This window comes from Saimiri boliviensis, chromosome 15 (genome assembly GCF_048565385.1).
Source record: "Saimiri boliviensis isolate mSaiBol1 chromosome 15, mSaiBol1.pri, whole genome shotgun sequence".
NCBI lineage: Eukaryota > Metazoa > Chordata > Mammalia > Primates > Cebidae > Saimiri > Saimiri boliviensis.
This window is the reverse complement of record NC_133463.1, coordinates 75,179,263-75,191,565: the sequence shown is the minus strand read 5'-3', so window position 1 is coordinate 75,191,565 and position 12,303 is coordinate 75,179,263. Positions and strand designations below refer to the sequence as shown.

Here is a 12,303-nt window from a genome sequence, read left to right as displayed (position 1 = left end):
AATCTACACTAGAGGCCAATTCTCAAGACATCTCACCCCTCACTCAGTGCCTCATAAAACCAGGATGCAATTCTTGACCTATGGCCAAATTTTCCCCTAAGGCATCCATTAAGCATTTATTGAGTACCCACTCAGTGCTCGGCATTCAGATATAAAATAATTCAGGGCTCACGCCCTATGAGACTTTATAGTTGGTCAGTTCAAGATATGTTGTTGAGCCGGGTGTGGTAGCTCACGCCTGTAATCCCAGTACTTTGGGAGGCTGACGGCAGGCGGATCACCTGAGGTTGAGACTTCGAGACCACCCTGACCAACATGGAGAAACCCTGTCTCTACTAAAAATACAAAATTAGCCAGGCATGGTGGCACATGCTTGTAATCCCAGCTACTCGGGAGGCTGAGGCAGGAGAATTGATTGAACCCAGGAGGGGGAGGTTGCAGTGAGCTGAGATGGTGCCATTGCACTCCAGCCTGGGCAACAAGAGCGAAACTTCGTCTCAAAAGAAAAAAAAATTTTTAAAGATAGTTCTTGAGCCACTATTATGCACCTGAGAACAGCCCATCAAATGAAAAGGAGAGACACCTACACAGCTTGGCATTGCTTCCTCACCCACCAGATCTCTGACCCAGAGTGCTGGTAGCAAATGGTCACACTACTGTGTCCTTCTCTCAATTCAGTTCTCCCATTCCCAGCCATCTCAGTAGCACCTAGGAGCAAAGCGGCCTCCCAAATCAGACAGTGGCAGAAGTCTCCCAATCTGATAAATATAGGATGACCAACCATAATCTCTATAAGCCTAACTCTTGTCTATAACGGAGACCATATAATGGTGACGAGTATCACTCAGGTAACAGCAGTCCCCAAACTATTTGCTATCAAATGTCTGGGGTGTGGGGGACTCATCAAGTCACATGTGCCTGAGGTCTTGGGACCCAGCCAGTGAATAAGTCTAAAACACCTCTAAGATGGAGCACCCTTCAGTCTGAAACTACTGAAATAGCATCAACACAGCACCCAGTAGTCTCGCATTGGCCAAACTTACACTGTGATCTCAAACTTGCTGAAGGACTGATTTCTGTCTCAGCCCTGCCAATATTGATTGTTTGGACTCAAAATTACATAAGCAGATTGATTTTTATTTTTTTCTCTCAAACTGGAAAGGATCACAGTAGTGCTAGTATATTCTTGTTTCCACTGGCTGGTTATACACACTGGAAAAAAAAAATAGTCAAAATAAAGCAATGGAAGACGGAGTACAGGTCTTGAATTGCATGCTGAAGTCCCCCACGAATTAGTTTGGGTGTTTGCAGTAGCACCTAAACTTGTTTATTGTGAACTGAGCTGTTAATCCTCCACCCTTATTAAAAAACAAACAAACAAACAAAAAAAAACCGACAACATACAACACTTCAGTAGCCTACATTTTAGATAAAAGAAACGAAACCAGTGGGGGGATGGGAGTGTCCTTTTGTGGTGGAGGTTAGGAAGCAGCGGTGGTCTCCTGTCACTTCCCTAAGTCAACAGGAACGAACTATATCCTCCAGGGGCCTCTGCTAAGGACAAGTAGGCAATTCCTGCATCTCCTAGCCCCCCGCCCCCCCCCCCAAAAAAAAAAAGCTGTCAGAGCTGCACGATTTCTCTCGCTACCCTACGAACTGGTACCTCCCTGGAAATAACAGTTTATGAACTTTGTACTAACTTCCAGGGACATCTAATAAACACAGCGGTGGTCTTGGGAACCAGCCAGTGAATAAGTCTTCCTTCTGTTTTATGCTGTTTCCTTTCTGTGATTTTCTTTTCTATCCCAAAGTTTCTCATTACTAATTCTGAAAACACCTCTGAGATGGAGCACTCGTCAAGTCGTTCTGGTAAAGAATCCTTTCTTGCGGCCAGGTGCGGTGGCTCACGCCTGTAATCCCAGCACTTTGAGAGGCCGAGGCAGCCAGATCACGAGGTCAGGAGATCGAGACCATCCTGGCCAACATGGTGAAACCCCGTCTCCACTAAAAATACCAAAAATTAGCCGGGCGTGGTGGCGGGCGCCTGTAGTCCCAGCTACTCCAGAGGCTGAGGCAGGAGAATCGCTTGAACCCGGGAGGCGGAGGCTGCAGTGAGCCGAGATGGCGCCACTGAACTGCAGGCTGGGCGACAGAGCAAGACTCCGTCTCAAAAAAAAAAAAGGATCCTTTCTTGTGACCTTTAGGGCAAGAAATGAAGAAATATATTCCAGGAAAGAAAAGAAACGACTGTTCCGCGCCCCCAGATACTCTGAGGGAAAAGGAGGTGAAAGGGAAAAGGCGCAAACACCAAGCTCTCCCCTCCTCTATCATTCCCACACTGGCAAGTTGTGTTTGCCTTCCAACTTCTGAGAGCTCTGCAGCTTCCTAGGCAAGCGGAGCTCACCGCGCCAGCCCCAACCGGCGGCTGGATGACTTACCGGGGGATTTAAACCCGCTCCGGCGCGGGGGCGGGGCGGGGCGGAGCCCCGCGGCCCGGGTGGGCGGGGCGGGGGCGGGGATCCCGGCGGCTCCGCGCGACGTGAGAAAGACCCAAGCTCGGAGAGTGAGCGCCTGTCTCTTTAAATGCCACGGGCTGCGCTCCCGCCCGGGAGCCCGGAGCCGGATCTACAATCCGGTCCCTCCCGCTCCGGCGCTTGTTGCTCACCCGGCCCGAGCGGGAGCGCTTGCCGCCTTGGCCGCGAGGCTGCCGTCTTCTCCTCCTCGCGCCCCACCTCCCCCGAGAGCTGGCTGAGGAGGGGAGGCAGCCCCAGCTGGCGGGAGGAGGCGCCGTGTGAACAGTGATCCCCCCCCGCCCTCGAGTATTGGGGCGCTACGCAGCCGCGGGGGAAAGACATGCCCGCACTCCGGCCGCTGCGCTGCCCTCTGCCCAGCCTCGCTGCCGCCCGCGCCGGGAGAGGAGGGACTGCGGAGCCCACACCTGCAAACTCCCCCTAGAAGTCTCGGGGTGCGGCGGGGAGCCCTTTCCCAGGCCCCACGGCCTCCACCTCTCCGCGGGTGAGTTTGCGCAGGTAACCCGAGTCTGAGGGCGGGCGCGGGGGAGGGGCGGGCGGGCCGGGAGGGGGGAGCGCCGCAGGTGAGTCAGGTAGCGTGACTCACCTGCCCGGGTCGCGCTCTGAGATCCTCGCTCGGTCCCCTGGGGATGGATGTGTTGGTGAGGAGGCGGCGTCCCGGAGGCTAGTCACGGGCCGGGTCTGGGAGGGGAAGTTAGGCAAGGAGGGGGCATTGGAGTAAAGTTTCTCTTTCCTTCCCTCTTCCTGCCCAAGCTTGGCAGGTGGGGCGCGGGCGGAAGCAATAGAAGCTGCTGATGCAATGGGCTTTTGCCAGGGCCAGGCGAAGGGCTGGGGACAGGGAGAACTGGAGTTGCCCGGTCTCCTGTGACAGTGACCCTAGAGGTGGAGAAACGAGGGAAAGCTCGCTACACCGGAGACTCCCCCTAAAATGGCTCCAGGTGCCGAGTGCTCACCGGTTCTTCCTTTGGAACAAAATGCCCTTTTCACGGAGGGGCTCCTACATGGCTTTCTTGCCTTCCTCTCCCAACAGGTGGCCTCAGCCCCTGTCCGGGTACCTGTGCCAATGACCCTAGTGGTGGTTTCGCTTTCTCCCCTCGCGGCGGTGTGAACGTGTGTCCGCAGCGTGATGGGCAACCAGGTGGAGAAACTGACCCACCTGAGTTACAAGGAAGTTCCCACGGCCGACCCGACTGGCATGGACCGGGACGACGGGCCCCGCATTGGGGTCTCCTACATTTTCTCCAATGACGATGAGGACGTGGAGCCGCAGCCGCCGCCTCAGGGGCCAGATGGCGGCGGCTTGCCCGACGGTGGGGACGGGCCGCCGCCGCCCCAGCCGCAGCCCTACGATCCGCAGCTACACGAGGTGGAATGCTCCGTGTTCTACCGGGACGAGTGCATCTACCAGAAGAGCTTCGCGCCGGGCTCAGCGGCGCTGAGTACCTACACGCCGGAGAACCTGCTCAACAAGTGCAAGCCGGGCGACCTGGTGGAGTTCGTGTCGCAGGCCCAGTACCCGCACTGGGCCGTGTACGTGGGTAACTTCCAGGTGGTGCACCTGCACCGGCTGGAGGTGATTAACAGCTTCCTGACTGATGCCAGCCAGGGCCGTCGAGGCCGCGTGGTCAACGATCTGTACCGCTACAAGCCGCTGAGCCCCAGCGCCGTGGTGCGCAACGCGCTGGCGCACGTGGGCGCCAAGGAGCGCGAGCTGAGCTGGCGAAACTCGGAGAGTTTCGCCGCCTGGTGCCGCTACGGCAAACGCGAGTTCAAGATCGGCGGCGAGCTGCGCATCGGCAAGCAGCCCTACCGGCTTCAGATTCAGCTGTCGGCGCAGCGCAGCCACACGCTCGAGTTCCAGAGCCTGGAGGACCTGATCATGGAGAAGCGGCGCAACGACCAGATCGGGCGCGTGGCCGTGCTGCAGGAACTCGCCACGCACCTGCACCCGGCGGAGCCGGAGGAGGGCGACAGCAACGTGGCGCGGACTACGCCGCCTCCCGGGCGCCCCCCTGCGCCCAGCTCCGAGGCAGAGGACGGAGAGGCAGTGGCACACTGATGGGCGAACTGAGCGCGGAGCTGCGAAGGGGAGCCGTTTGCAGTAGCAGCCGCTGCCCCCTTTCTCCCTCTCTTTCTCCCTCCTCCGCCACCGTCGGGGCCCCTTCTGGGATTTCTGGGCCCTTTGGAAAAGAGTTGGTGAAATGCGCAGCCGGCTGTGGACGGGGGAGGAAGAAGGGGACAGAGGGAGCAGGTAGGAAACACTTTAGCTGGGTACTGGGGGGTGGTGGGTCTCCCTCCCCTCCCTTAATCTATCTTCCTTTCTGCAGTGGGGCAAACTGTGGACTTCCCTGGCACTTAATGCTTGTTAGATCTGGGTTTATAATCGGCCATTCCTAAGCTCGTGGGGTTGGAGAAAAGTTCGGAGTACCCATTACTGCCATTGCTTCCTACCCTGGGTTTGGAAAAATCGTAGTAGAAGGCCAGAGCGGGTTTGTGGAGTCGCCACGGCGGGGCCAGCCCGAGAGCTGCATATCTGCTTTGGTGAAGCAGAGCTGAGCTGTGTATGGGATCTGGGAGGCTGGGATGATTTATTTTATGGGATTCCTGGAGCGCAGGGCTGGTGAATCCATGACAAGGTCTGGGAGCAGCAAACCCAAACCGCAGCAGCCTCCTATTAAGTTTAACAAATAGTTAAGCAAACTCCGGCTACAAACAAAGACATTGCTACCTCCCTCCTCCACAACCCCCAAGTAATTAGTCTTCAGGAGCTGGCTCTTAGCTGAGGCTCCGGCTACCTCCTGCTCCTCCCGCCCCTTCCCAGGTTACAAGTAAATCATTGTCAAGGGCCAGCCAGGGGAAGGTTTCAATTAAGGTTCTGTTCTGCTGCCTTTGTTTCTTCCCTGCTGTTGTAGGCACTTAAGGCTGCGTTGTTATGAAAGGAGGGAATAGCCCTTTGTGTCTTTGATCTAATTAAACCTGCTCAGCTGTGTTCATCCGCAGGGCAGGTCACAGATAGGGTTGGCTGTGCCACCCCGTAAAATATCTACTGTGGAAGCAGCCACAAAGGGCTGCCCTGGCAGGAATTAATCTGTCCTTCCACTTCCCTTCTGCAAGAGTGAAGGGAGCCCTTTTAAAACAAAGATTTGGTAGTAATCCTGTGATTTTTTTTTTTTCTTCCCCCACCCCCTCACTGGCCCATTCCCCCCTCACCCTCACTTTTGTTCTCTTGGTGGTGAAATCTTAGGCTGAACATGTATTTCAATGGCAAGATACTTATTTTGCTATCCACACTTCATGCAGTTTAGTTCAAGGCCCACAGTCTTGTACCGTAGCAGTCTCCTGGTTGCCTAAAGAACACCTCTTTTAGAGACCTGTGTTAAGTAAGAGGGGCAGTGTTGATCATAGGTGCCACCTGGTTAGTCAGCACTGAATCTGACTTTGGTGACAGTCCTAAAGCACAGTTGGTGATTATGAGATCTGTTAGTGGCAAACTGAGCAGATACTACTTGGTTTGCTTAGTATGAGACATTTTCCATCTAACCTGTCTCTTAAATTTCTGCGAGATCTTAATGATGTATGCGTCAGTTACAGAATAGCTTCTCTGCTGCACATTGCCATTGCTGTCTCAAAAGTTGAGTGGAGTCTGAGGTTTCTTTTCTTTTTCCTCTATTGGGAGTCATTATAAACTACTCTGTACAAGTCACTTTGTGATGTAATTCTTAACAGTTGGAATAGAATCGTAGCTGAATGGTCCACAACCATGGCTATCCTAATCAAAGCAACAAGATCTCTAAGTCAAGGCAACAAAAATTAAAGGATTTTCTAGTATACTTGTTTTACACATGGACGTTGAGGCCATTCTCTAAAAGCTTGGACTTTTGTAGCTCCTCAACATGAAAGGGCGTTAGCTGTGTTACCTGTTTTTACAGTGATCGCCAAACAGATCTGGCCACTTTGATTGTTAAAGATGAACCACATTCTGGCTCTGGTCTGGGACTTTGGAGGGAGATGAATTTCTTGTTGGAAATGTAGATCTAGTGTCCATATTTAATACTCTCACAGCTTTGTGTTTATTATCTTTGCTCATCAAATAGCAGAGCAAGATAAACATGGGTTCAGACATTTAGGAGAAACTGCTATGTCTGACTGAGTTGGGTTTTCTTTCATGCTTAACGCAGTAGTAAAAATAGAAGGTAGGCCGGGCACGGTGGCTCACACCTGTAATCCCAGCACTTTGGGAGGCTGAGGCCAGTGGATTACCAGAGGTCAGGAGTTCAAAACCAGCCTAGCCAACATGGCAAAACCCTATCTCTACTACAAATACAGAAATTAGCTGGGCTTGGTGGCGGGCACCTGTAATCCCAGCTACTTGGGAGGCTGAGGCAGGAGAATTGCTTGAACCCGGGAGGCGGAGGTTGCAGTGAGCCAAGATTGCACCACTGCACTCCAACCGGCGTAACAGAGCAAGTAATGACCACCGTGTAGACAAGTGGGAAGGAAGAACAGAATGGCACTGTCCAGCTCTGGGCTAACCAGCTCATTTTTCAACTCCGCCACCCCTGACTCCTTCCTCTGTCCCAGAGTGGAAAGTGATGTATGGTAACACTGAAGTACAGCAGCGACTGTGTTATCAACAAACTGCTCTAAGAGATCTCAATTTGAAGGAAGAGCTCCTACAAAATCCACATCAGTAGTCGCATTTTACCTCTAGAGAAGAGGTTTTCAATAACAGGGCTTGGAAATGAACTAGAATAGGAAATAGATCTCTTCAGATACTGCTTTCCCATATAATGCAAGCGTTTCTACAGGGTCCCAGAGGCGTGAAATATGTGACACCTAGGAACAGTGATTTTTATGGGAATTTTTTTAAGGTTACAACACTTAAAGCAAAAACCAACCAGTAACAGCTCCAGGAAAGGGGAATGAATCAATTCTTGGTTCTTTCCTCAAGACGGCAGTGTTGTGGATAAGTGTGTTTTTAATGTCCTGGCAATGGCTACATTTGACACTTTAGAAAAAAAAAACATATTTAATAATTTTTGTTTCTCCTTAGGAATAAGACTTTAGAACTGTTTTGTACTGTGAATTACGGATGCTCTTTGAAGGAAAGAAATATCGATTCTAATGTTCTTCAGAAGCTCTGGCAGGGATAAGCAGGACATCGACTGGAACGTATGCTAAATGAAAGCAGACAAATTCTATTTTCTTACCTGAGCAAATATTTTATTGAAACTGCTTATATATGTCAAAGGAGCCCACAACTTCAGCTACACAACTTTTTGTATTGAAAGAACTCCTACTTTTTGTAGCTTTTATTTCACATTTAATTTAAAATGACTTTTAGCACTAAAATGCCTAGAAGATTTTACTCCAGACTTATAAGGAAATGTTTAGTTTTTATGAAAATGACAAGTCAGTGGTTAAACTTCTCATGTCTTTGGCGCTTTGGCCCTAATAGCGCTGGACAACACCACAACCACATGGAAACATATTTTTGGAAGCAGAACTTTAATTTTATATAACGTATGCTATGGAGAGCTAAGAAAATTTAAGGACTACTTGTTTTCTATTTTTTTTTCCTAATAAAATGCAATCTACTGTGTTGAAGACTGTTGATATTATATGCTTGTCTAACCATGTTTTGTTTTATAAATTAGAATAAAATCTAGTTGTGATCATGGTCATCAAATGGATTTGTTTGAAAAGCCACATCTTTGTGAAATGTTTTTTAAATCAGAGTAACTATAAACTGATTCATTCAGCTTTCCGTTTGGTTTTGTTCTTGGCTGTCATACTTGTGACTCATGAAGAATTATGTTGGCAAACAGGATAAATTCCACATGCATTTTATTTCCCAGTGAGTTGTATAAACTTTATTTTTGTTGAAGGTTGTATGTTAAATCAATGTTACGTTCTTATATCACTTCTTGAGAAGGAAGTTTTGACTTGAAATTGTATCATTTCCTTCAAAATGAAGGGCAATGCTTAGTTAAATAAAAGATTGATGATATCTTTTAAGCCATTTCCTCTTCACTATGTCTTATTAAAATAAAACCTGTCAAGTTCTTTTGAAAAAAATGCTATGAGGGTTTCCAATAAACCATCTATTAAAGTTCACTGGGTTTATATATATTTTTTCTGCTTGAATACCCTTTTTCTGACGTTTTTGGTCCAAATTCAAGCTACTCAGTTTACTATAATTTATCTGAGAATATTAGTGTGTGTCACCTTTTCATTTCACAGTAAACATTTTGTTGAATTCATTTAGTGACTGAAAACCCTGCATTACTTTGTGATAAACTAAAGTAAATTTACTTGTTGCTAAACTATCACTGTTCATAAAAAATGTCTTGTGAACATACATTTTCAATACATACTGGTTTTTCAGAATCCATGCAAAAACTGCTGGAAACCACACTTATGGAATTTACACTGGGAAGTCTGTTTAGTAATCCATCGGGAATCTGTGTGGCATCTTAAGTGGCTTCAGAGTTCCAGACGAAGGGAACATATTTGCCACATAATTACAGAAAATGGGTGAACATAGTCACGTGGCACTGTTGGCATGAAAAGGGATGCAGGTGCCAGTGGTTGGTAACAGATGTGGCATCGGACTGCTGTGTGGGATGCCATTGGGTACACTCCCTAGGCCAATGCCTGAAGCCACCACCACACAATCCTGTGAGGTTGACAGGCCTGGGCTTTTAAACAGGTTCCTGTGAGAATTTTAAATAGGAAGAAAGTTGAATGAAGGTTATAGGGAGCCCAAGCAGCAATGAGGCCATTTATCCCTAAAGTGAGAGTCTAATGTATCATGGCTCTCATTGCCTGAGAAAGCAGGGGAAAGGGTGCTTAATACACAATGTGCATTTCTTCTTGGGCGATTTTGATGGAGGTTGTGGTTCCTATTTTTCCTAAGTGGACTGAGTTTGCTTAATGTAGGGAAATGACATGTTTGTGACTTTCTGAAATGAACAGGCTCAGGATATGTGCAGAAGACCTTTTATTTCCTTTTACTGAGTTTTCTGGGGAAACTGCTCATTAAACAAATAGCAATTTTATCTACAGAGTAGATACAAAAATGGCTAGCGTCTGCATTTGCAGCTGCAGTAAGGTACTGGCTGTCTTTGCAGGGCTAGAAGATGCTAAGCCCTAGCCTAGGAACTAGAAATAAAGAGGTTGAAAAACAAAAACTAAAATTTGTAGGCTCTTCAATTCCCTGTGCCTGACATACAAAGATAAACCTAATCATGGCCGGATGCAGTGACTCACACTTGTAATCCCAGTACTTTGGGAGGCCTTGGAAAGGGGATTACTTGAGCCCAGGAGTTTGAGACCTACCTGGGCAACATGGTGAGACCACAATCTCTACAAGAAATAAAATTAGCCAGATGTGGTGGCACATGCCTGTGATCCCAGCACTCAGGAGGCTGAGGTGGGAATATCGCTTGAGCCCAGGAGGTCAAGGCTGCAATGAGCCAAGATCATGTCACTGGCACTCCAGCCTGAGCAGGTGCCAGAGTGAGATCCTGTCGCAAAACATAAAAATAGAAAAAGATAAACCATGTCCATAGTTACTGTCAATCATGTAACTTTCAATCTAATTAAGCTAGGCAGATAACTACTTACCAAAATTTTGATAGGTGAAATGAAGGAAATGTACAAGGTGTATGGGAGAATATGTCCCCTCAATAAGTCAAATGAGGCTTCCCTGAGGAAGTATTTTTGCTGCACCCCAAAAGTGGAAGAGAGAGCCAGGTGCTTCAGAATGAGTGCTGATTACATTAAGGGAGGAAGGCTGGAGAGTGAATGAATGGACCACAAGTGCTCTCAAATGCCTTTTCTTTGTGCTCCCATTTCTCCCTGGGGCTCTCTTCTACCACATGTTGTCCAACTCATTCATGTATCTCCAACACTTACACAGGACTGAGCAAAGAAACCCCCCCTAAAAAAAGTTTGAGTGAGTAAATGAATTTTGAGTTTGGACTTTGCTGGACTAAAAAGCCCCTATATTATCTCAAGATGATGCTGTGACTGGTTTGAAAAGAATGAATATAATAGTGATTTTTAGGGTGCATTGAGCCGGGAAACCAAGTAACTGACTCTGTCTTCCCTTACTCTTAGAAGGCAACCTTTAGAGCAGAAGGCAGCTAGAGTTTGTTCTGGGTGGAAGGGTGCTAAGGATAGCTTATGTTGCCAGACAGGTTATGGAGTAGATTGTGAAGTCAGGCCTTTGCCCAGGTGCAAATCTATGGACAAGTGGCATTGGCCAGGCCGGATGGAAGAGTAGTGGTAAAATTGAGCAGGTTTTATAACCTGGCTTCCATAGCCTTGGAATTGTGATTGGGGAAGAGATTATTTTGTTCATTTGGCAAACCATTGACATAATATAGTACCTAGTGTCTTGTCCAGTGTGACCGTAAATGACTCAAAAGATGAGCACTCCGGTACCTTCCTTAGGAAACTTGTACAATGTAGTTAACTCCAAGACTCTAGTTGTCTTGATTGTCAGTGCATTCTTTTTAAACTCATTATGGCCGGGCGCGGTGGCTCAAGCCTGTAATCCCAGCACTTTGGGAGGCCGAGGCGGGCGGATCACAAGGTCGAGAGATCGAGACCAACCTGGTCAAGATGGTGAAACCCCGTCTCTACTAAAAATACAAAAAAATTAGCTGGGCATGGTGGCGCGTGCCTGTAATCCCAGCTACTCAGGAGGCTGAGGCAGGAGAATTGCCTGAACCCAGGAGGCGGAGGTTGCGGTGAGCCGATACCGCGCCATTGCACTCCAGCCTGGGTAACAAGAGCGAAACTCCGTCTCAAAAAAAAAAAAAAAAAAAAAAAAAAAAAAAAAAAAAAAAAACTCATTATGTTTGAGAAGTCTCAGTGGTAATGCTAACTGTCAGAGAGTCTGATCTGGGCACACCATATTGAATAGTGGTTAAGGCTTTACAGTCAAATGACCTGGGTTTCTCTACTCCAGCCTTCACTTATTTTGAGGCCAGTAACCTTGGCAGAAGTTACATACTTTGCTGGAAACCACTTCCTCTTACAACAAGTTAATGGCATCCATCAGTTCACTCTCTGAACTTCAGTTGCATTAGTAAAGTAATACAACTAATACATAATATGTAATAACATAACTGATCTAAATCTACCTTAAACAGTGCTTGTGAAATGGAATACTGAATGTAAATTCCAGATCAATAACTAGTATGGGATGGGTGTGGTGGCTCATGCCTATAATCCCAGCACTTTGAGAGGCAGATCACTTGAGGTCAGGAATTCAAGACCAGCCTGGCCAACATGATGAAACCCCGTCTCCACTAAAAATGCAAAAATTAGCCGGGCATAGTGGCTTACACCTGTAATCCTGGCTACTAGGGAGGCTAAAGAAGGAGAATTGCTTGAACCTGGGAGGTAGAGGTTGCAGTGAGCCGAGATCACATCGCTGCACTCCAGCCTGGAGGACAGAGTGAGAATCAATCTCAAACAAACAAACAAAACAACTCGTATGACTAGCTAGGGAAATCTGGGGTATTGCGTGTTCAAAATGAAATTATTGTCTGGGAGAGAGAGGTCTTCCCTTTGGTCTTGGGGAATTTCTTAGCTATACATGAGAACTTAGTAAGATAAAGAGATAACTAGTTAATAAGTTAATACTTCAGTTGTTTAGCAGATGCTGTAATGTCTGAAATGTTTCTTGGTGACTGAGCACGGTAGTTCACACCTGCAATCCCAGCACTTTGGGAGGCCGAGGTGGGCAGATCACGAG

At 48.0% G+C, this 12,303-nt stretch overlaps 1 protein-coding gene and 1 long non-coding RNA gene across 6 annotated transcripts in view; one reads left to right on the top strand and one right to left on the bottom strand.

The window, feature by feature from the left end:
- Positions 1-3,363, bottom strand: part of LOC141581496 (uncharacterized) — a 118,287-nt gene extending 114,924 nt beyond the window's left edge. For 3 of the 4 annotated variants that reach the window (XR_012514177.1, XR_012514178.1, XR_012514179.1), the window contains exon 1: positions 3,118-3,363. This is a non-coding gene — a long non-coding RNA (uncharacterized LOC141581496). The remainder of the gene's footprint in view (positions 1-3,117) is intronic. The other variant, XR_012514176.1, reaches the window with a different exon arrangement.
- LRATD2 (LRAT domain containing 2) lies at positions 2,553-8,648 on the top strand. 2 transcript variants are annotated; one of them, XR_745632.3, is made up of 3 exons: positions 2,553-3,015; positions 3,562-4,782; positions 7,585-8,648. XR_745632.3 is itself a non-coding variant. In XM_074387114.1 (2 exons), exon 2 carries the CDS (start codon positions 3,658-3,660, stop codon positions 4,588-4,590), a length of 933 nt encoding a protein of 310 aa, XP_074243215.1. In that variant the 5' UTR covers positions 2,553-3,029; positions 3,562-3,657; the 3' UTR covers positions 4,591-8,648. The 2 variants fall into 2 exon arrangements, 1 of the variants encoding a protein (XP_074243215.1); XM_074387114.1 differs by having other exon boundaries at positions 2,553-3,029; positions 3,562-8,648.
- Positions 8,649-12,303: the final 3,655 nt, after the last annotated feature.